At 38.7% G+C, this 25809-nt stretch overlaps 1 protein-coding gene across 2 annotated transcripts; it reads left to right on the forward strand.

The window, feature by feature from the left end:
• The first annotated feature begins 7110 nt into the window (after window positions 1-7110).
• On the forward strand, window positions 7111-10029 carry LOC149841017 (uncharacterized protein At5g39865-like). 2 transcript variants are annotated; one of them, XM_090004631.1, is made up of 2 exons: window positions 7111-7641; window positions 7916-10029. In XM_090004631.1, exon 2 carries the CDS (start codon window positions 8508-8510, stop codon window positions 9813-9815), a length of 1308 nt encoding a protein of 435 aa, XP_089860757.1. In that variant the 5' UTR covers window positions 7111-7641; window positions 7916-8507; the 3' UTR covers window positions 9816-10029. The 2 variants fall into 2 exon arrangements, with proteins under 2 accessions (XP_089860757.1, XP_089860758.1); XM_090004632.1 differs by having other exon boundaries at window positions 7328-7772.
• Window positions 10030-25809: the final 15780 nt, after the last annotated feature.

Consider the following 25809-nt stretch of genomic DNA (forward strand, 5'->3'; position numbering starts at 1 on the left):
TTGGACTTGGGATGGAATCCATAAAACGGAGAATGAACCGGGGATGAAGGTTAAAATTAAAACTCGTGTAGGAATGAAAGCGTGGATGGAGGGAAATTTTTTGAGATGCATGGGACCCCGGTGTCAACGGGTCCGGGTATGGTGACAAACCAAACCTTATAGGGTCCAAGTATGGTGACAAATGAGAAGACCCTATTAAAGCCCGAGTCCGATTAATACATAGACCCAGGTATAGTTTGTGAATTTTTTTATACCTGGGCCTGACCCAAGCTCTGATTAAGACTCATAATTTTTCAATGTAAAAATAAAAACAAATATTATTTTACAGGGTATGGTCCTGGTCTGGTTCATGTAGTTCTTATCAGGTTCAGGTATGATTTTTCTTATTATAGACCCGATTAGACCCGTCTCGGAACCCGATACCATACCTGAAAATCTGATCCAAGTCTGATTTCACCTGGGTCTAAACCAAAACCTGACCCGTTGACACCCGTACCCGCAGCCCTCAAAGAGCTTCATTTGATATTGGATGGGTTTCATCCTACGTTCAATCCTCAATCAACGGTTAGACTTAGTCCAACATTTTCACCTGGATGTGGACCCTTCTAGATGCTTTCGTTGAACGGTTAAGATCGACATAGGATGGAGCCCATCCACTGTCAAAGGCTGGGATCCTTTCTGTTCCTCAATTCAGAAAAACTTCATCAGTCGTACGGCGACGTCCAACGTGGCGAGATGGATGACGTGGCAGAAAAAGATGGGCTTCGAAACCTCACTCTCGGTCAAAGCAGGGAGAAGGGCATCGGCAAAACCCAACTGGCATAAATACCCATAACTTTGTAAATTTATTACCAAGGCAGGTGATGGCTGACAAGATTACATAGTGTGACCAATATCAGTAGAAATTATTTTTTATTTATTATGTCAATTTTTGCAATTAGCTTATTTTTACTTAATATTTTGATGATATTTTGCCTGTATAATGTGACAATAATAAAAATTTCGATGTCTTATGACAAAACAACCGCGGTTATTTTTTCATTTTAAGCTTTTGGGTCACATCTAATAAGATAGTTGATAAATATAACAATGCCTTCAAAAGCCTATATGTTGCTCAAAACGATGACATTGTCAAAATATCAAACTCTTTGTTAATAAGGCATAAAAAACACTTTCTATGCGTATTTCAGCTATATCCTGTCACAAAGACACGTGCGTGACACAAATTTGACTCAAAATTTCAATTTTTTTTTGGAAAATAGGACTAGAAGACAATGACTTTTTATTTTTTTAATCAATAAATATCTAATGTGTTGGTATTTTTAACATTAAAATACCTTTTTAAAATAAAAAAAATCATTTAAAAATACTAAAATATTCATTGTACGTGTCCGTGTCCTGTTGTGTCACAAGGGACACACCACCAAAATGGCATGTTCCTGTGACATAGGCTATATATATAATATGTTTATATAGAAGTTTTTATGTTTCCGGGGATGTTATACGTGCTCATATTAAAGATTTTTTTTTTTTGAAAGCACCATGTCTTTCAATATATCAAGAAACTTCTTTTATTTTTTAATTTTGAGATCAAGTTATAAAAAAAAACCCTTTTAATATTTAAATGTATGTTTTGATTAAGAGAATTCAATGAAATTAGAATACACTCTAAATTCTTTCAATTCAGGCGCTTGGTCCACGCCGAGATATCGTACATAACATATATAGTGACAAATATCAAATGATATTTTGGATTGAGGTATTAATTTGTCAACTGTTTTAAATGTAAAATATATTGTTGTGTTATGAAAATGTAGCAATGGCATATTTTGTTTTGGTGACAGGCATTGTTGTCAGTATTGGTATCGGCAGTGGCGGAGCCACACTCACGGGAGGGTTGCCCACCCTGACCCGTGTATGCCGTATTTGACACTCTCTCTTTGCGAGGCTACAACCCTGCAGTGGCCTCCTCCTCCTCTCTCCTTGAATACAAGATATACTTCTCGTCGATGTGTGCACTCATTCTGTCAGATCTTTAGGTAAAATTCTAAGATTCTAAAATTTTAAGATTCATAGCCAAAGTCATGATCTTGTTTTTCTTTTTATTCTTTTTGTGGGGTTTTGTAAAGTTTTTGAGTTTTTTTTTATGAAAATCTGTTTTTTTTACTTGGTTTATGTGAATTCGATTGTGTTATGGTGTAATCATGGTTGAGAATGAGATGTATTAATTTATTCAAGAACTTAGATCTTTTTGCTTCGATAAATAATCAATTTAAGACTATTGATCCATGTATTTAAGATTTTTTGACTTTCTGTTGATCTGGTTTTGACAAATAAAATATGTAAAATAATTTAATTTTAAAGTATATATTATGATACTGTCAATAAATAAATTTTTTATTACTGAAAACATATTGTTTAATTTCAACCAAGGTTCTTGATTATGAATATGACACCCACTTAGTTCCTCAATTTTTTTGGCACTTACTAGTATAGTTTATTATCATAAAATTTATTTTTTATTGTGCATTTATGCTTACCCTAGCTTAAATTTTAGGTATCGGTCCTGTATTGTTTGGCCAACTATTCAGGTGAATCATAGTCGAGTGAATCATTCTAAATCAGCCAAAAATTAACTAAAAAATCTTATGTGAAAATCTTATGTGTCAATCAGAACCTGACATATGTTAAAGCACCATTAAAATAATATTGAAAATAATTTTAAGTCTTATTTATTAAAAAATAACCCATCCAAGGGTGAAGCATATCAATTTTCTATCGATACAGTAATACAGGCCGATACGCACAGATCCTGTCAACATTGGTGACAGCTGAGAAAGTAAGTAGAAGGTAAGAGAGTGGATCGCAAGGTTATCTTTCACATCATTCAAGGCAAAAACAATCACAGCTGAAAATACAATTAAAGCTTCTACTTTTTCATGTTTCACTAAGCTTGATAAAGTATGACATTGTGATTTACATTAACATAACAGGATTTAAGAATCATATGTCACTGCAAACATGCTTTATCTTTTTTAAAATCTTAAAAAGAAACAACAACAACAACTACGCCTTCATCCCAAAACAATTGGGGACGGCCATATGAACCAAAAAAGAAATCCTCGGTGAAGTTCAAAACATTCATATCATTTCCTATCATCACCATCTAAGTCTTCTTAGGCCTACCCCGACCTCTTTTAACTAATATATTTTCCTATTTCTCCATCCTTTTAACTGAAGCATCATTAGGCCTTCGCCGAATATGTCCAAACCACCGTAAACGATTCTCTCTCATCTTATTTTCAATGAATGCAACACCTACCTTCTTCTGTATCTCCTCGTTTCGAATCTTATCTTTTATTGTATTTTCACACAACCATCTAAGCATACACATCTAAGCTACACTCATTTTTTGAATATGATGTATCTTGGCAGCCCAACATTCTGTACCATATAATAAAGCGAGCCTAATTGTCGTCCTATAAAACTTTCTCTTCAACCGCAATGGCATTTTACGATCGCACAACACTCCAGTTGCACTTTTCTATTTCATCCACCCAACCTTTATCCTATGATTTACATTTCCATCAATTTCTCCATACTTTTGAATGATAGATCCCAAATATTTGAAACAATCATCCATCGGTATTTCTTGCTCACCAAGCTTCACTACACTCTCATCACCACTTCATTGCTTACTAAACCGACATTCCATATATTTTATCTTACTCTTACTCAACTTAAAACCTTTTGCTTTCAATGTCTGTCTCCATAATTCTAACTTAGCATTAACCCCAGCTCTAGACTCATCAATCAAAACAATATCATCAGCAAACAACATACACCATGACATATTTTCTTGAATTGATCTCGTAAGCTCATCCATCACTATAGCAAATAGGAAAGGGCTTAATGCAGATCCTTGATGTAACCCAACCATTATAGGAAAATTGGTTGTCACCCCTCAACAAGTACAGACACTGGTTACTACTCCTTCGTACATATCTTTAATTATACTAATGTACTTGAGAGAAACACATTTTTTCATCATTGTCCACCAGAGAACATTTCTAGGTACTCTATCGTATGCCTTCTCTAAATCAATAAAAACCATATGAAAATCTTTGTTCCTCTCTCTATATTTCCTTAATAAGTTGTCTAAGAAGATGTCTAACTTCCATAGTTGATCTTCCAGGCATAAAACCAAATTGATTCTCCGATATCATGTCAACCTTCTTCAACCTATAGTTAATCACCCTCTCCCAAAGTTTCATAGTATGACTCATGAGTTTTATACCACGATAGTTTGTGCAATCTTGTATATCACACTTATTCTTATATAGAGACACCAAAATACTCTTCCTCCACTCATTAGGTATCTTATTTGTCTGCCAAATCTTGTTAAAAAAATTTATCAACCATTCTAAACCTTTCTTACCCAAGCATTTTCAAGCCTCGATAGGTATACCATCTCGGCCAACTGTCCTTCTTGATTTCATTTTCTTCAAAGCCTCTGCAATTTCTTTTTTTTGAATCTTGCACATGAAGTCATGATTCATCTCATGAAAATGAATGGAGAAGTATCCAAGATCCTGAGCATGACTTCCATTAAATAGTTTATCAAAATAATCTTTTCGTCTCTCCATAATCTCCTTATCTTTGACTAAAACCCTTTGCGTTTCATCTTTGATACATCTAACCATACCCAGATCCCTCGATTTCTCATCTCTCATCTTTGCAAGTCTATAAATATCTTTCTTGCCCTCTTTGGTATCCAACTTGTCATAAACCTCTTTATATACCTTATCCCTCTCGTTTCAAACTACTTTTTAGCTTCCTTCTTTGCTATCATATACTTCTCCAAATTCTTATTATCACGACTCTTACTTAGATTTCTATAACACTCTCTTTTAACCTTAATATCTAATTTGACATCTTCGTTCCAGCATGATGTATCCTTACCTAGCGGTGCACCGCCTTTAGACTCACCCAATACCTCCTTAGCCACCTTTCTTATGCCACCCACTATCTTATTCTACATTGATTCTGAATATTCCTCGAGACACCAATCAGCTTCCTTAACTACCTGCTCTATAAACATTCCTTGTTTAGCTTCTTTCAGTGCCCACCACTTAATTCTAGGATTTATCCTATGTCTATCTCTTTTGCAGTATTTTCTAATTCTAAGATCTAAAATTAAGACTCTGCGTTGTGTAGCTACACTTTCTCTCGGTATAACCTTACAATCGATGCATCAACCCCTATCTCTCTTTTTAAGTAGAAAAAAATCTATCTGACTCGTATTAACCCTACTTTTAAATGTTACTAGGTGAGACTCCCTCTTCCTAAACCAAGTGTTTGCTAAGATCATATCATAGGACAAACCAAAATCTAAAATCCTTTCTTCACTTTTGTTTCTTTCTCCTATACCATAGCCTCCATAGATACTCTCAAATTCATCCCTACTAATGCTTACATGTCCATTAAGGTTACCGCCGATGAAAAATTTTTCTCCATAAGATATCCCTTGTACTACTTCATCTAAATCTTTCCAAAATTGATGCTTAATGGAATCATCTAAACCTACTTGAGGTGCATAAACACTAATAATATTAATAATATTCGTACCTAATACTAATTTAATAAGTAAAATCCTATCCCTCTTCCTACGGACCTCAGCTACATTTCTATAAACTCACGACTAATAACAATCCCTACTCCATTCCTATTCTTATTTATTCCTGTATACCAAATCTTATATCTCTAAGGTTCTATTACTTTTGCTTTCTCACCTACCTATTTGGCCTCTTGTAGACATAAAATATCTATCTTTTTCCTACACATAATATCTACTAACTCTACCAACTTACCACTTAAAGACCCTATGTTTCAAATGGCTAACCTAATTTTATGATCTTGAACTATCTTCTTTACCCTCACCCGTCCAACAAAGTGAGAAAACCCTTGCCTATTTGACACTACACTCGAGTGCCGGTGTGATGCGTTGCTTCTCCGCGACGACCTAGCAACACTTGCCCATTTATCACTGCCTCTGGGCCTATAAAATACAATGCATCGTTCAGTAGAAAATGCCTTAACAAAATTCTCATATTGGTTCATATTCATAAGGTATGACGAAGTTTTTATGCTGGATGTCATTGGTCTATCACAACCCTCTTCCTTTATCAAGGCTTGAAACCGACATTGTATAACTATAAACAGTTATACACTCTCAGAGTTAAAATCTTAAAAAGAAAAACCCATAAAAATTTTATAGGGATGGATGGGTGAATCATTAAAAGGTGCAACTACCTTATCCTATGCCCATCTCTCACCGACAAGCTGACATAGAGAGGAGACATTATGGGTGGACAGGGGCAGGTAATGGAAGATTTTACATCTACTTGGGGGCAGTTGGTGAGGATGCATAAGGGTTGTGCTCCTGAATACGAGGGAGGATCAAGTGCCACACTTTTAGTGTACTGCTGCGGCATCTGATCACCCTCCATTTTTAAGACACGGTCTGTCAGCTGCGAGGCCTAAGCAATGATGAAGTGTGATCAGCACACTAAAAGTGTGTAATTACATTTCACTTGATCCTTCCTCCCTGAATCCATCTTCAACTGTCATGAGTGGTTTCGTTTGTTATAAAAATAATCAAGAAAATTTATTTTGCAGATTTTTTTTGTTAAAATGTTTTTAATTGTTTTTTTTATAAAATCTTTTCAAAGTTTCATGTTCGTTTATTTTTTTAGATAAAAACACCAAAACATAAGAAATTTGAAGCAGCCGTTCAGTTGTCATTTTAAACTTTTGTCACCGTGATGTCTCGTACAGTCACGGAAGACATGGCACTGACTGAGGTTTTCTGTCAAAAAAATCATCAAGGGTAATTTCGTCAGCGATTTTCGTACGCTCAAGATACACTTCAACAAACAAGAGGGTTATTTTCGTCATTTTATGCTCCCTCTCAGCAAAAGCATTGACACAAGGATAGTTAATTTTCCACGGCAACGATAAACGCGGACGGACGTCGTTCCCAGGCCGCATATATATATATATATATATATATATATATATATATATATATATGATGACGAGTCGAAGAAAGAGTCAAAGGAGATAAAAACAATAAAAAGGATCTTTTTCTTTCCGTCCCGTCACGACGCGGATGTCGGCGTGATCCACCTCTTCTAAAATTGACGATTTCACCCAACCTCTGAAGGAGGACAAGGAGAATGAGAAGATCGAAGAATTGAATTGTGGTGATGGGTGCCGACCAGAATGCCCTCTCCTAACTTCTCTCTCTCTCTCTCTGTCTCTCTCAGAGAAGATCGTTGAGAGAAACAACGTTTTCTCTTCATCGTTTTGTGGATTTAGTTTGCTCACGTGGCGAAACGCAATTCGATGGAGTTTTTCTTTTGATGGTTGTGTTGCAGAACGGATCCGATTTTGGGTGGCAGTTTCTCTTATCAACTGTGTTCAATTCTGACGTTTCTGCGGTGATTCTTTCCCGTAACTGAGGCCGTTTAGGCAGATGGGGTGTTTTCGAGGTGGCTTTTGGGTGAGGTTGTGGTGAAATTCGGAGGGGAATGGAGGTTTCCTGCTTGCTTCTGGACGAATTCGAGTTGGGTTGTTGACGTAAGCCGGATTACTTTTGCCTTTTGTCTCTGATTCCGTCGAATTTTCCGTTTTGGTTGCGAGATTTCTATCGCTATTCTATTGAATTTCTCGTTCGAATTCTGCAAACCCTAGGGTTTTTGGTTCTTCAGGTATCAAACAATCCTGTGGTTTCTGGCAAAAGTTTCTGTTGAATTCACCAAAATTTAGTCTTCTTTTGTCTATTTTACGGAAGCACGGCATGGAAATGAGATTTCTGATTTCTCCCTCCCGTTCTCTTTTCCAATTTCGTCAGGGTCGTTGCTGAAATAGCGAAGCAGAGAGATCTGTGTGCTGGCTTTCGGTCGCCGGACAGAGGATGCTCGGTGTCTCATAACTAGACCGAAGATCTTCACCGACTCGTATTTTCCGGCGATAGAATGGCAGAGTTTCGTTCCTAATTTGGAACGCTCTTTGTTTCTTTTGGGAGCGTGAATGGGATTGGGTCGACACTGTGACGAGCAGGTATTTAATAGAGAGGAAATGCCAGCATTCGGTAGGATTTTCTTCTCCATCCCATCCCCATATTTTTTCTCAGGAAAATCACTGAGTGGCAGATAGAAGCTGGCGGATTTCTCGGAGCCTCGAGTAGAGATTTTTGGATTTCTTAGGTTCACGTCTCCCCTAAAACAAGTAACTCGATAGAATCCGATTCATGTTACTGCCACCAAATTGATTGCTCCCATCTTCACCAAAGGGAGTTCTCCTCTTAACTACCTCTATAGATCTCGGTTGGTTTCTCTCTCTCTGGTTCTTGCCAATTCCTTAGCCTACCGCCGGGAATCGATCACATCCATCTTTGCCGAAAGAAAAATTCTTCTCTGAACACCTCTATCTCTCTCTCTGCGATGGGTTGTGCGAGCTCGAGGCAAGTCCGTCGCCATTGTGACCCCCACTCCTCGAGCTTCCCTCTCCCACGGAGCCACTCCCTGCCCATCCACTACCACCCTTCGCAGCGGAAGGGTGACAGCTATCACATCGTCTCCCTGACCTCCTCCACGCTGGGCACCCTCAAACTCGACGTCCTCAACGAGAAGAACTACGCATACGAGGAGGAGGGGAAGGAGGAAGAAAACGACGGTGGTGGGTACGATCCGAAGTGCCACGGGAAGGGCGTGGCCTTCGACCCGGCACTGGACTTGACGTGGTCGGAGGTGGTGAATCGGAAACTCTCAGCCGCGAGGAAGGCCACCCCTGCCGCCACTCCCCCCGGCGAGTCCGAGACGATGAACGTGTGGGAGCTCATGCAAGGCCTCGAGGAGCACTCCCCTCTCTACCTCCCGAGCTACCGCAAAAGCGCCATCGACCGCTCCTTCTCCTTCCGAACCGCCCTCTCCAAGCTCGACGCTCGCTCCCGGCGGACCCTCTCGAGGCCCGACACCCCCCCGGGCCCGGCCTCTCCCGTACCGGTCTGGCTGCAGGAGGCCGACCCGGAGCCCCTGTCCATCGCCGACTTCGACCCGGACGTCATCGACACCTTCCGCGGAGCCCTCAACAAGCTCTGCCCGACAAGAAGCTCCTCCGACTCGGTCGAAACAGGCAGAAAGTCATCCGAATCGGTTGAATCCTATAGATTAACAACGGAACCCGATAATGCTGATGAATCGGATATATCCGAGTCCGTACATTGGGGGGCGAGCGAAAAGGGGTTGGTGAAGAAGGCATCGTCTCGGGTGGCCCCGCTGCACCAGTGTCCGCCATGCGGCGAGGATCGGGTGGTTGTCTACGTGACGAGCCTCCGTGGGATACGCAAGACCTACGAGAACTGCTGTGAGGTGAGGATCATACTCAGGGGGCTCAGGGTGGTGGTGGACGAGAGGGACGTCTCCATGCACTCCGGGTTCAGGGAGGAGCTCAGGGACTTGCTGGGCGAGCCTGAGGCGAGCTCACTGCCGCAGGTCTTTGTGCGCGGTGTGTACATTGGCCACGCCGAGGAGGTGAGGCGGATGCACGATGCAGGCGAGCTTGCTGCGCTGCTGATGGGCTTGCCTGTGTGGGAGGAGGCCCAAGTCTGCACAGCGTGCGGCGACGTGAGGTTCGTGCCATGTGAGACGTGCCACGGCAGCTGCAAGGTCTATGAGGAAGACGATGGCGGGTTCCGGAGGTGCCCCGACTGTAATGAGTATGGTATTGTGAGGTGCTCCCTATGCTGTTAATACTCTTCCAAGGGCGGTCTTTGGTAATATATTTTCTTCTTTTGTGGAGATATGTTTAATATTTTTTACTTTCCACTGAACGAGAAAAAGGGGTGGTTGTTTGTGATGTGTATGTTATGTTTTAGTGATGAAATTCAGTTGAACTGTATACAGGGGAGAGAGTTTTGTTGAGAGATGATACAAATATGACAGTATATACGTTAAATGTTTAGAAGTTGAAATGAATGAGGATATATACTCTCTTCTTCTACTCTCTGTTTTGGACTTGATTACGTAATAGTCTGTCCTAAATAGACATTTTTGTTCAAGGCTTTAAATGGGTTGGGATGCAATCCTGCAAGTGGGTTCGGTGGGGTCGTTGATTCTGGCTGGTTTTATTGATTTGTCCAGGCTTGAATATCCACTCCATGCCCTTGTTGCCGTGTGGCCGGTGTTGGGTTTGATTAATAGCACTTTTCACTTGGAGTATAGTAATAGCAATGTCACTGTCACAGGTTTATTTCTTTCATAGGTCAGTGCGGCACAACGGTCATTTCTTACCGTCGCAAGTCTTTTGGTCGCTTACTCGCAACTAATTTGTCACGGGCATAGAATCCTTCACAAACTCGCAACGCGCCAAACTGTCCAATCTAACCAGCCTAACGACCAAAGGCCGCGTGTGTACCAACACATTTTCATGTGCTGAATCATTTCATTGACCCTGCACACCACTTCGTATGCAGCTACCTAGCTAGCAAAAGCTGATCAAGCACATCTTCATATGTGTATTCTATGTAGTCTGTGCCACTTAGTGCATAGCTGTCCTATACTAGCTATCACTTCCGAAAATGGTACAAACTTTACCTTAACCTTGCGTGCCATGAAGTATATTGCGACTCCATGAACACGCCAGAGCTAAACCTCACCACTGAAGGAACAAGACCTTGGGGCCTCAGTCTGAAGACAAAATGATGATTGATAACGAAGAGCATCACCTAGACTCATTCGTCGATGCCTAGGCATTCACTCGCCTAGACCCGAATCACCATACTCGGTTGAAATCACCTAATGTGATTCTTGGAAGAATTAGCCCTAAGTCACACGCACCCCTGTGCATCCAATCGCTACGCGTAGAAACCATTCCTGCAAGCTGAGAGGTCCTTAACCAAATCTCCAAATGCAGCATCTTTTGATCAGTTGGTAGTGCTTAACCAAACAACGCTCCATGTCTGTGCTGCTACACAGCGATGCACTAACGACGATATTGATTTCTATCATGTGTCGTGCTACCACCACACGTCTTCGATATCAAGCCAACACATACTGCGTGTTCCTACACTCTATACAGTTTCCACTCAGTAGAGCTTCGCACTGCACATGCCCCATTCTGATGGCTCGGTCCGGGATAGTCACAACCTTTGTAATAAATATTGCGAGATTTATAAAAAACTTGTGATAATATTGCAAGAAATTGCCTGAAAGTTTAAAATGGCAATTTCTTGCGAGATTTTCAAACCGTGACAAATATAGTGATATTTACCATTTTAACAGATATTTATCGCAAGATTTTCAAATCGTGACAAATATCGTGATATTTACCATTTTAGCTGATATTTATTATAAGATTTTTATTTTTAAATGTATTTTATTTATATTTTCTTATGGAAATTAATTTTTTATTTATTTTTTATTGCCAAGATTTTGACAAAAGATACGAGATTTATGAAAAAATTAAAATCTCCCAAGTTTTTTACTCCTAAGATTTTACCGTTTTTAACTTTTATCACTATGGTCACAACCATATATAGTTTTAGTTTTTTTTTATAGTTAGCAAAATGTCAAGTGGCAAAAGTTTGTGATTAAAATGTTTTTCATTAAAAAAAAGATGAAAAAAAACTGCTTACATAAAAATTGTCACAAGTTTAGTTTGTTTTAATTAATTTTATAAAATGATGTCATAAAATAGATGTGTATAACTTTATTTTTTTCTAGAAAATCAAGTTAGGGTGTATGCACCCAAAGGGATTTGGCATAGTCGATGGGGCCTAGGCCGCTAGGCAGGTGGTCTAAGTTTAAATCTCATGGGTGTCACTCCTTATGCAAGCCAAAGCATGACGACTCCCTGGGGGAAAGGGGTAGGCCCACTGGGTTTTACATTGCCATAACAACAACCGTAAGTAAGGCAAGTAGATCCAACGCAGCTAGGTCCTTGATCCTAGGGGTAGTTTCTCTAAGTAAATATCAACAAAAAGTTAGGGAATATGAAATATGGGTGCAAATCTAAGATTCCACATGATCTAAACCTGATATCTAACCAATTAAATTGGACTGTGCGGATCCCAGATTTTTCGGTTTCCCAAAAGATGTTTTTTTAGAAAAGGGTTCAAAAATTGGATTAGAACTTGAGAGTTGTGAGGTTCGCTTGGCATGGTCGTGCACCTTTTCTCCTCCTTTTAGAAGGGATCAACTGCACCTGGAACTCAAAATCTGGGATCAATGCATGTACATCATATGTGGATCCTAATAAAAAAGCAGGCTTGGTGTCATAGATCACAAAGGCTCAAAAAAAGAAGAAAGCACATAAAATATGTGAAAGTTAGGGAAGTCTAAACTTATAAAAATAAAATAAATAAACAAAAATGAACAATAAAATACACTGAATGTCACCTCAGACTTAGGTATCCCTTTCTACGTTGTTGATGAGCACAGTGAAACACAGGCAACAACACTCCAACTAGGCATGAGCTTCGAAAGAGAAGTGAGATAAGGGATCTGGGTCCAAGGATAGGCTAGGTAGGCTCAACTAAGCTATGGCAACTAGGTCTAGTTATCAAAGGATTTCAATAGGGTAAGGGTATAGTACGGGTCATAACTCCAGATACTACAATAAGGGGTGACCCCATATTTATGGTTTTTCTTGTTGTTTCAGACACATTTTCTGAATATCCAAGATCTGTCTTTTTGGATCCATCCAAGATTGAGATAGATAACTTCTATTGGTCAATTTTTAAATGGAGGGTTGTGATTTGTCCAATGTATACTACCTTAGATGTGGGGGTGAATTTTGTCAAGAGGTTTGGGATTAGGAATATTTCAATCTCAGTTTTGGAAGGAGGGTAGGATAATATCTTGGGTGGTTTATCCAAAGGGCGCACTTTCTAAAATTGACACGAATAGCTGACGACAGATAATGTTGATAACAAACACTAACTATAGTTAGCAGCAAGAGCCAATTACACTTCATGGGTTGACTAACTCATGATGACAAATGTGTGTCATCAGGAAAGACCTGATGACAAACATTGAAAAGGGCTAGCTATTGATGACAATGCATGTGTCGTCAACTATCAACAACTTGTTTTGGCCATAACTTTAGATTATGATGTCAAAATGACCTAGTTTTTAGCCTATTGAAAAGCTTAAATTCTCCTCTTTAATTTCAGAGTCCTAAAAGAAGTCGAGAGAGATAATAGAGAAAAGAAATAGAGAATAAGGGAGCATTGTGGGAGGAAAGAGAAGAGGCCTCCTTTAAATAACCTGTATTGCAAGGTCTCTTGTATCATAAAAGAAACTCCTCAAGCCAACCTTAGCAATTAGGATTCCTTCTAATTTATGAATCCTAGCTAATATGGGTTTCCTAAACAATAAGGAAACAAATAAGAAGAATCTAGATAGGCCAATTAAGAGGGAATAGGAAGGTAGGTGGGGACATCCCACCTAGTTTGACTTGGATTGAGTCCATATCTTGGACTTTAAAATCCAAGAGTGCCCACCTCAAAGGGGCATCCCACTTTATGGATCATAATTACCATTTTGAGATCCAAATATCAAAATTAAATATATTCAAATATGAGATCCATGTCTCGATCTAGATACTAAAATGCAATTATCCAAATTCAAATTAAAGTTCTATAATAACTATAACTTTTAATACAGTTTGTTTAGAATATTTACATAAGATTTGTGTAAGTGCTGATCAGGAAATGATCTAAACCTATGAATTCCGATATAAAATCGGAAGTGAAGTAGTGCATGCTCTGGAGTATAAAGCTGAACTGGATTTCGATTGACAAGGACTCCAGAAAATGTGTTTAACGAAGCGAGTCATGTTCGTAGTAGGTTTAATAGAGATCCACAGAACCTAAAGCCCAAAAGGGGAAACTATGAAGGATTTTTTTATAATCTTTTGACGAACCAAGAAATTGTCAATGAGGGGCAGTCTGAAAACTCCCCATGGATGCGACTTTACACAACATGGGGAGTCGCCATGTGCCCTTCTCTCTCCTCTTTTTCTGTTTTTCTCTCTCCTCCCACTCGATACCTCTTCTCTCTCTATTGACTCCCCCTCCTTATCCGTTCCTCTCTCTCAAACTTCCCTCTCACTCCCTCTCTCCCGTTCCTTTGTAACCCCCTTTCGTTTCCTCTCTTTCACAAGGTCGTACCACCATCATTCTTGCCATTGCCGATCCTACCTACCAACTGTCGCCCCTGCTAACCGAGCCCCCACCATAGGGGATTCCACCCAGCTGAGGTCACCAGACCACCATCAGGGCCTCCTTCCTAGTAGGGCCACTCTCCACATGCCACCACCCGACCCCCCTTTTTTTTGTTCATCAAACCATAGGAGTTGCCCCCCACCTCCTCCACTATCGCCAGCAACTCGTTGGCCTTCATGTAATCACCAGCCACTCGCTAGCCACCCTGCTCAATCGGGGTTCCCTGCTAAACGAGCACCACATGCTTAACCAGAGTTTTCACCCAGTTAGCCACACTGATGCAGAGCATCTAGATAGTCGTGAGGAGCAAAGACTTAATTTACATTGCAAGACCAACAACCCCATGTCAAAAAGCCTGTTTCGAGTCCATTTGGGGTCGAGGGGTATTTTGGTTATTTGATATTTAATTTTTTGAGAATTTTGCTTCAATCATCCTAGAAATTTTATTTTATTTTTGCGATTTCATTTTTGTGTATGTTGGAATCATTCATGTATTTTTTTTTCTTTTCTTTCTTTCTTTTTCTTTTTTGCTTTTTTTTTAAGTGTCAGATTCTATGGATCCGGATAGTTCAGGTGTTTGATAGGATTATTTTAGGGCACTAGAGGGTGTATGAAGATTTTTATTTTTCTTAATTATATTTTTGATCTAAAGTTATTTAGATAATTTTTGAGATCCATTTGAAGCATTAGATCTTATCCAAGATCCAATACTTCAAATATGGGTCCATATTGGTGCCCTTGAGGCTGGACCAATATAGACCTCATTGAGTTTGGTTGACAACAGGGGAAGGCATGATTATGAAGGCTTCAAGAAGTGTGAAAACATTTTAAAGAGCCTTAAGAAACTCATATAGGCTTAAAGGCCTTCCTTTTTTACTCTTGAAAAGTGGAGATAAGCATTTCAAATGAGGCTTTCCTATGGAAGCGGATCAGATCATGCTGAACATGAGCGTTTTTTCTCATGCTGACATCATGGTCGTCCGATTTGCATTTTTAAAAGCTCAAAAGTCAACAAAACCATTTGGCATTCATCCAAAATGCAAACAGACGGCCACGATGTCCGCACGAGCAAAAACGCTCATGTTCAGCATGACTTGATCTGCGCCCCTTTCCTATTGGCCACATGAGAGGTGGTCACATGAAAGTTTATTTAAGAAGGTTAAAAAAAAATTCGTGTAAGAGGGTTTAGAGACTTTTGAAAAATCGTGAAAGGTATGTGAAGATGTGTAGTCCATGATGATTTTTTTTACTATTGTAAAGGGAGGCAAAAGTTATTTCAAATGCTACAATTCCATTGGCCACGTGAGAGGTGGCCTTGGAAACTACCCCCCTCACTTTAACTCAGCTGGGTTGAGTTCTTAAGGGACTGAAAAATTTGTACAAGGCAATTAATCTTTGGTTAAAAAAGAAAAATTCAAAAATGAAAGAAGAAGAAATGGAGGTCATTTTTCACTATTGATGATTCTTGGAGAAGAAAGAAAGTTGTCCCTTATTTGAAGTTCAATTGCTGCTATGTTGTGAGGTGTCCAGTTGTTGTGAAGATACTCCCTGGAATTATGTGGAACCCCTGGTTGCAGTAGGAAGTGGTTGCAAAACTCGTGATTCTTTGTGTTGTTGAGAAGAACCCTTTTCCTTCCGTAGTTGTGCATCATTGTCTCTAAAACTCATCCCTATGTTGCTGAAGAGTCTGTTGAAGACCCTCTAACCATGGTTGTTGTTCTGCAAGCCATCTTTCTTAAGCTCATCGTGGTTTTCTTGTCGATCGGTTGTCATTAGCACCCATCTTTTCATTTGGGCATGTCATCCCTGCACACTACTCGTGAATGTTGTTGTGGACCCTTGAACTGATTAAGAACTTGTCCTTCTATATGAAAATCTGGTTTGGATATACTTATCTCAGTTTTATAGTAGTTCTGGCCTTTTGTCTGATCAAAGCTAGCATTTTTTGAGTATTGAATCCTAAGAAAATTCCTGCTAGTTAGATTTTATGCTTGAGACTTCTTTCTTAGTCTTTGCTAGTCTAACTAAAGTTGGGGTAAGGTGGAAGGGCGATTTTTTCATTGGAGAAAATATCTTAGAAGTGTTTGTGTATGCAAGTTGAGAAATACACTTAAAACTAAAACTTGGTTAATCTAAGAACTGTTTGAATCGTGTATGCCATTAACTCAGATTTGTGACAATTTGTTTGTCAAACACAGTCACATTGTTTGTGTCATATCTTTCAAAATACATAACAAAAATTCATGTGTGATAGCTTATTGGAAATCTAACACTCGATACTATAACTTTAATGTTTGTTATATTTGCTGAATCGATCATCTTGATTGTCAAAAGTATTCTAGAACAAAGAGAACAATTCTATGGGTGACTGTTGAGGACTGTACCAGTTTGTCCTCTTGTTTGGATCATATCAGAGTCATACAACCTCTGATTTGTGTTTTTTTTATTTCTTTGGATCCACAATTAAAATATCTACAATGTTTATGTTTGTGTGTTTATCTAAATCCTCATAGAACATTCATGCTCTAGTTTGTCCCTGCTGCACAGTTCCAAGAGTCCCAACCTGTCAACACTAGTCCTATGCTCTGGTGTCATTAATGTATCTCAACCATCAAAGGTTAGAAATTCACGAATTTAGTTTCATTAGGAAGGTAAACCTATCGCCTACATATCCTATGTTGGCATTGTTCATTAGTTTAGAATGCATCTAGGTCAAAATAACCCTGGATTGAAACCTGTCAGATCTAAACAGTTTTGTTTTTAGCTTTTTCGTATCTAGATCCATTTGGATCTTGAATCATGGATCGACCCATTATTAGATCAACATCATCTTGATATCAGAGCATATGCGTATACATATATATTTAGTCCATAATTGGTTTCATATAGTTATTTATTTTATTTTTTAAAAGAACAAAAAAATATTTGTATTCCTAGTTTATGTCTATTTTAGGTTTTGTCACTTCCGTATAGTACACATGATGTGTACTCATATTCGGGAGACCGACTCTAGTTGGATCGTTCTTCTATCACACCCCTTGCCATCCACTGGTCACCTCAGCCATCTACCTAATTCTTTCTCTCCTCTGCCTAGTTCCTCTCTTCTTTCTCTCATCAGTTCGCCTGTGAAGGAGCAAAGGGGCAAAAGAGGAAGTAGATAGGAGAGTAGGCCACAACCCTGGCCCTCTCCCTTGTGCGTAGTCACCATTGCCACACCTCTAGAGCTGTTACTATTGTTGCCATCTCACCGGGCTGAGTGGGCCTTGCTGATGCCAGCCAATCATGTTGTTGAACCATTGTCTCATCGGGTCGTGTGAACCTCATTAATGCCAGACATCTCCATTGCCAAGTTGTCATCACTGGGTAGTTTGCCTGCACTGCACTCACGTTGTTGTTATGCCTTTCGTGCTTGTTGTTGTGTGCCCGCATTGCAACCATCATCGTTGATGTTGTCACATGCCCTACACATGGTCGATACTATACTGAAGTGCATGTCGAGTTCAAGAAGTTTAGAAAGTTCTTAAATGAAGGACACAACAGTAGCAGTATGATTCCTCGTGTCCTTATTGTGTCTTTGGATAATCGTATACAAAGATAAGACAAGTTATGTTTTGACTTTTGATGAGATATATAGACCCCAAAAAAGATGTTTTGGGGTTTGCTAATATTTAGTTATTATTTATGCACTAACTAGAGTTAAGAATTGAGAGACAGAAGATTAAAATTGTAGAACCAACTGATCCATAGTATTTTATTTGTGTGTATCAGAACAACATACAAATGAATGTTTATTTGTGTGTGTATGCAATGGAGACACACTTGATCATGTGTATTATGATGCATATGTATGCAATTACGACATACACACAAGAATTATTGTTGTGTGTACCCGAAGTGTGTATTTTTGTTGCACTCATTTTCAGGAGTTAAGTCCTTGCCTGGTTCGTTCTCTTTGGTAACTGATTCTTAGTGAGGTAATATATGTTGACGCTTGCACTTAGGTGGGCCTCCTAGTGCTTAGTTCAGTTGGAACGTCGCCATTGATCAGGCCTTATATCATTAAGAAAGTAGAGTGAATAGTAATATTCATAAAGTACTTGTGCTTGGGTGGTTTATATAATACTGGATATTGATATATGACATGTGTGTATGAAATTGATGCATATGTGCGAATGTTTGTGTTATTTATGTTTACCATTGTGAAATGACTCAACTAAAATCAAATAATATTGGCATGCTAATGTGTCATATGTGTTAATGATGAATGTTGACCTTGTGTTGCATCTATGCTAGCTTGGCATATGCATTACTGGTTAGGGTTGTGTTATTAAGTGAACCTATGTGCCTGGACTGTTCAGGAGAATGTTTGGAATGTGACAGATTGAATAGTTGCATGCATTAAAATTTAACTGCATAGGACATGTTGCACATGTTATAAGATATATGATCATGATACGCTGCGTAAAGATGGGTGGATGTATATCTGTAAATGTGTTGTATTGGTTATGTTGTAAACGTAGGGGTGTTTACCCCAAATAATCCCTACGGATGCAAGATTTCATCATTTGTATCTAACATTTGCGAATGTTGCAAATGGTGGGTTATAAATATGATACGTGTAGATTTATACACTTTCGAATGTGAAAGTGATGGGCATGGGCCCAAATGAGTTTTTGAATGAGAGGTTTCACTATATGTGTTTGATATTTGCAAGTTTGGCAAATAGTTTCTGATATGCATAAGATGCATGGTTGTTTAATATGAAATGTACAAGAATTGACCAAAGTGTGACTACTGATGTGAAAATATCTAGGTGTGTATTTCTTGTAAAATGACATGCATCGAGAAAAAGTTCTTGTAAGATAAGATAAGTTGCACAAACTACGGTCAGGTTCAAATACTGTGATACCATAACCTTGGCTCGTACTATTGAGTTCAAGCAAATGGGTCATATGTGAACCTGCGCTGCATCATCCCTGGAATGAATGAACGTAGACAGAAGTCATTCCCGCCAGGTCAGATGTGAACCTTTTTTCTACCCCATTGGTCTAAGGGGATTTGTACTTCGATATGCTTGGCAGAGTTTGAGTTATAGCTGAATATCTTTGCAGTGTTGCAAGGTTTGCAGTCGAGGGTAGACATAACGATACATTCCAGACTCTGGTGAGAGTTCTTTTGTGCTCCCTGGGGTTAAAATGTGAAAAAAATACACTTATTGAATGAACACCCCTTGTGAGGCATGAGTTCCCATAGATTGGTCAGGAGTTGTGCCTAGGGGTGACAGGATGGAATAAATGTGTATAATGGTATACACGAGTTTTTAGGCGAGCATGATTATTTACCAACATGACTTATATGTGTAATTATATGCGTGAGCTGTTTGTGAGTCTAATGATAGGTTCGAGTGGAATAACTATATAACTGTATGCATGAATTGCATGAGACTATTATTATACACTCAAATGTCTTGTATGCATAAGTGAATGTGTTGGTATAAATATTTATGATTATATGTTTGAATTTCTTGTATGTATAAAAGTATACATGACTTGTATGTTTAATTACGTATAAGAGGTATGCATAAGTTATTTATTTTTGTGCACATAAAGGATACACATACGTTGTGTGATTATCTATGCATATGAGTATGTGTGATTCATGTTTTTATGCATTAGCTAAGAGCGTTATAAAGGTTACACAGTTAATCGTAACCACAATGTAGTGATTGTTCCAAGACTTGGTAAGGGTTTGAGGTATTGTACTAAGACATGATGTGTCTCACACCTCGTACTTTATTATTTTTAGATCCGCATATGTAGATCGATGGATGTTGAGGTACACTAGAACTTTGAGGTTTTGGGATGGACTGGACTAGAATCTTTTGTTGTTTTTCCCTTTTTGGATTATAAACGTTGAATTTCATTTATGAAATTATTTTGGTTTTAATTGAATTGCAATGGTTTGATCTAAATTGTAATGCGCCCAAGGTTTTAGGGTAGTTTAAAAATGTCTTCCATTGTGTTTAAAAAAAAATACCCTAAGTTCAAAATGCGGGGCGTTACAAGTTTGGACCCAAATTCAAAGCAAATTGTAGAGATAAATTTCATCTTTATTTTTTAGAGAATTATGGAAAAATCTCAGGTGTTACAGTCGTCATGACCTGGTTGACGATGATGAATTTTTGTCAACGTCCAAGGGTTTTCAACAATAATCCAACCTTTTTTGATCAATTTTCACCATTCAATCCTAGTTTTTTTGGTTTCTAAACATGCTTAGAATGTTTTTTTATCTAGATTTTGAGTGATATGAACCTAAAAAACTATGTTTTCATGCAAATTTAGCCTCAAAAATGGATTTGGGAACTTTTTTAGGAAACTGAAGGTTCACCCTTCGATTCTTATTGATCTTCAAGGATTTAACCCACGAAAATAGCCCTCTTTGTTACCATTTTTTGTTCAAAACGTGTATACATTGATTTAATGAAGCATTTACTATAACACCCCAAACTTTTATCCCACAAATCATGATTTTTTTAAATGGTTAGAAATCACAACAAAAATTTGAAAGTGGATAAAAGCTTTGGGCGAGTTGCAGATTCATCATATCATTCACATATAAATTTAAAATTCAACATTCACGTTTAATAAAAGTCTATTATAAATTTTAATTAATAATATAAGAGTCTTATTCAAAGTCCATAAAATAAATATGAATGTTTATAATCCAAAATATTAGCATAAGTGAAAAAGATTTGGCTCTGGTTCGACTGTAACCTCCCGCCATCACGTTGGTCATCTATTTGTTACCTGAAAAAAAGTTTTCATAATAAGGTCAGACTTAACAAGTTCTCAGTAGGAAAGTGCTATTCAGTATACATAAATTAAAATAAGCATGCAAAACTATATTCCTACACTCACACATGCATATATAAATCAACACATAAAGGATATATACTATGCAATGCTTTACATGATTTTCAATCATTCACACTTGCATAATTCTTTCAATCAGAAGCAGTTATACATTCATACACATTTAAACATGCATGAGCAGTTAATAATATATGCACTTACCATTACAGAACGATTGACCATTTATGCATGAGTAGCTTTATTATTTTTAATTATGTATTTTTTTTAAATGATGCATGTCATGACTAACTAAATTCACAATCAATTTAGGCTTTACTTCTTAGCTCTGTGGGTACTATCACAGGCAGTAACTTGTACCAGGGTCATGGCGCAGGCAGCATATTCATAAAATTATGGCTTTGGCTTGACCGAACATCATTCACCAGTCTCGAGTGAGGAATGATAGTATCAAGAGAGCTCTCTCAACACCTTCATTCGGATATATCAGACTTTTACTCATGAGTTTCTTGTCCTTCACGCTGCAGTCTAATATGGAGGGTTTTCCTATCTTCATAGTTGGAGAGGAGTAACTTTCCGCACTAAAGAACAGTGTTCATGAAGCCAAAAGTATCACTTACCCTCTTCTTGCAAGCATCAATATTTAGTATTATATGGTTAATCTTTTTAATTCATTGATTTTATGTAACTCATAATTTGAATCAAATTAAAAGATTCAGGCCTCTTTCGGGCTCATAGATGCACATGTTTCAAATGTGAATTAATAGTCATGCATCAATGCATTTTTATACATTTTTTACTTCAACATTCATTCATAAATAAGGCATTCATATTCAATCAAATTCTATGCACAATTTGTTCTTGTGGATAGTAATTGGCGATAAAAGTCAAATAGTGAACAAACACTTTATTCAATTCATGCTCCTAATTAGACACTCAATTTTTGCATAAAATCAGTATAGCATTACATGTGTAGTATTATTCATTTCAAAATAAAAATCATATTTAAACACTGGCAAGGTATCACATACACCAATAACCTGGTTCTTAGCCCGTATCATTATTACATTGTCTGGTTTAAAACGAGTAATATGGAACTCCATGTTTGTCAAAAAATGTTAACCTCGGCTTACCATCATTCTGAGATACATGGATGACATAATATTCACTAGAGAAGATGCCATTTTTATTTATCAAAAAAAAAAATAGAATCTTTACCCGTATCGGTTTTCAAAATAAAAGACCTCAAATAAATATTAAGGCACCTTCTTGGACTTTGATATCATTCACCTAAGGTAATGAACTTTTACTTGCTTAGATGAAGTATTCATCAAACCTTTTGAAAAGACTAGAATGTCAGATTTCAAATCCATTAACACACTAATTAAGGTAAACCACCAGGCAGTTTGCAGTGATTTCTTGGGATTTGACACGTCTTATAGTCAAATGACATGACACCACTTGTACTAAAAGTTTAATTGATCAATTGATGTATGGGCTAAAATGATCTCATTTAGAAACAATATACAATCTTCAGAAAATTAAAGCTTGATGCAGAAGTAAGGGCGACACGTATTTGGGTCTACGGAATCCAACTGCACCTGTTTTGCAATTTGGATTTTTTTTTCTTTTTGTGTATTATGAGATCTACATTGGATCCATATCTAATTAGGAAGCTTGCCATTATTAGAGAACTTATCTTTTCTAATGTTTGTCAAATAGGAAAGCTAAATCTATTAAGATTTGAATCCTGGTATGTAAATGCACGAGAGATTTAAGGATTTGTAAGCTCAAATGGAATATTGAAAATGATTGCTTTCTAGTTTTGCTTTAATTTTTTGTAATTTCTCTAATTTTCAATTATTTTTCCTAATCTTTTTGGCTTTTCTTAGTTAATTCCTAGTTTGGATATATTTTTCTTGCAAATGTAATTTTGGGTAGAACAAGTATTGAAATATAAATCAGATTCAACCTGATGTAACCCAATTTGACATAAGCACATTATGAGATGACATGACTTATGATAGCAGTCTGCCCATGCAAGCCACCCACTAGAGGCTTCTTTCATAAGCCTAAAGAAGAGTATCTTTTTTTTCTTATTTTGGGTTCAAGGTCCTACTCACCATTGATTTGATGGCCTGAAATCATTGTGGGTGTTGATAGGCTAAGGAGAACGCGAGTACCCGTGCACGCAAATTTCATTCATAACTCATTGTGGGCGTCGATAGGCTAAGGAGAATGCCGAGCACCCGTGCACGCAAATTTCATTCCTACTTTTACATTTGGATTATGTTTTGATGAAAGCCAACAACAAGATCTTTGCTTGATTCGATCAAGAAAGATTTTATATTTTCTAGGCATTCAACTCAGTAAGCAAATTTTGATCAAGACATGATACATGACTCTTCAATGGATTTCTCATATCAATGGCATCCTTGGGGATGCATCAAACAACAAAAATATGTTGTCATTAGACCCTTCATCATTGCAATACACAACATAAACCAATCAGCATTGCGACAAGCCCTATTCTTTGATGAAAGTGCACCATTCCAGTAGTCACAGTGACCATCGCGTTATGAGTGCAGGAACACTGCCAGCAAATATCCTTCAGCCTTTCGAGCACTTATGTTTGTCCTTGATCAAGTCCAGCTTGTTTACCACTGATGCCCACCAATCAGGAGCCTAGCCAGACCCATGGAACCACCAGCGATCAACTAATGGTCATGGTTAGGCAAGTACACCTCTGGACTTGTCTTTTTTCACCCTGACTTAGAATCCAAATCTGAATCCAATTAGGTCGGACAGACTCGGTATTGCCTAGATCCAACCCAAGTCTGACCCGTTTACATCTCTACCTCATGGACAATCAAGTCATTGGGCGCTTGGGCCCCTACTGAATCCTACCTGAATAACTCGTTTCGGATAGTGCCAGCCAGCAGGACCCTCCCCCCGCCAACACTAAGCTCCCAACTATGGTCTTGTAACACAGGCAGTGGGTGCGAGCTGGCAGCTTGGTGCCCTAATGCCATGGGTAGGAGTCCACTTGATGGCTTATCAGAGTCAAAGCGGTTTGCTCGTGAACTAGTTCTTCTCGAGATTAGGATGCTTCAAATGCTAAATGAATTGCCTCTCAACTCCAAAACCGGACCCCCTGGTCTTGTACTCGAGTCAGGCCTAAACTCCTTCAAACCATACCTTGTTTGGCCCAAATCCTTCCTAAAGCATATCTTGACTGATCCTAACCTTGTTTTGGACCCTTAATTATTCAGCCCAAACTAGGGATGGCAGTGGAAAGCGGGGCCCCGCCTCGCCCCGTTTGGACTGGGGATGAAGGGTATGAAACGGGGATGGAGGCGGGGACGAAGGTTAAAATCCATCCACTTCTGGGGATGGAGGCGGGGATGGACGTGCACTTTTCCCCGCTCCGCCCCGTCCCCGCCTCATCCCCACCCCAACCCCGCCGCGACCACTTTTCCCCGCAATATCCTTGCCCCGCCTCATCCCCGTTTGAACCGGGGATGGAGGACATGAAACGGGGATGAAGGCGGGGGTGGAGGATAAAATCCATCCCCACCGGGGATGGAGGCGGGGGTGGAGGATAAAATCTTGAGGCGGGGCGGGGGTGGAGACCTTGTCCCCCGCCCCGCCCCGCCCCACTGCCATCCCTAGCCCAAACCTTATAAACCCAAACCTACCCCTATCCAGCCAATAAAAAATATGTGTGATATTGCTTACTTTCTCAGAGGCTCTAAATCTATTAAGTGGTACAATGAGGAATTTTGTCATTTTAGTTCTGAAATTTAGATTCAACGTTCCGAGTACAGTTTCACATAGATATTAGATTAAACCTTTTCAAAATTATATACTTGTAACACGCGGTTCTTTCTAGTGTCCCTTAGATGCTGAAGAGACATTAGAATACAAAGTGGATATGTATCCATCTGTTTCCAATCCTGTTCTCAAAATTATCTAAACCTAAAGAGTTTAGACCCATTTAAAGCCTAACCTCTACCAGAACCAACTAAATGCCGAGATCTAATTAAAGAGGATTTGAATCCATAACCATGTAATGAATCTAAATCTATTTTATTTGATATTCCTAAAGCGATCTTGGACCCTCATGTCCCAATGACAAAACCCTACTTTGGACTTAAACCTCAGTCTTTTGCTTCCAATACAAAAAAAAAGAAAACTTTTCAAGCCCTACCTCCTATATATCTAGATCCAAACACTACCCATGCTCATCTTACCTAATCCAAGCCCCTCATTGGGTCAGCACCAACATGCAGAAGACCGAGTCAAAGGGATTCTAGAGCAAAAGATCCAAAACATATTTTTGTTATCTCTAGACTGGTTTGGATCAATTTGACATGTTTGATCCAAATCTACATAGAGATATGTAGGATGATTATGGATGGCTCAAAAGGTGTGCTCCAAGTTTTCCTATGCACTTTAAAGCAAATCCTCTTTGATCGACAAAGCTTTTGAGGTAACGTAGAGACCCAATTTCATATTGTGTCTCCAAAACCTACAAGGTGGAACATGATTGAAAGAAGCACAAGTAGGATCCAAGCTTGAGGGCAAGTCTTCTCCAATCGAGAAAATGATGCATGAGTGAGTGTGACACATATGTGGGCCACAGGATCC

This window comes from Nuphar pumila, chromosome 4, assembly GCF_984573655.1.
Source record: "Nuphar pumila chromosome 4, dmNupPumi1.hap1.1, whole genome shotgun sequence".
NCBI lineage: Eukaryota > Viridiplantae > Streptophyta > Magnoliopsida > Nymphaeales > Nymphaeaceae > Nuphar > Nuphar pumila.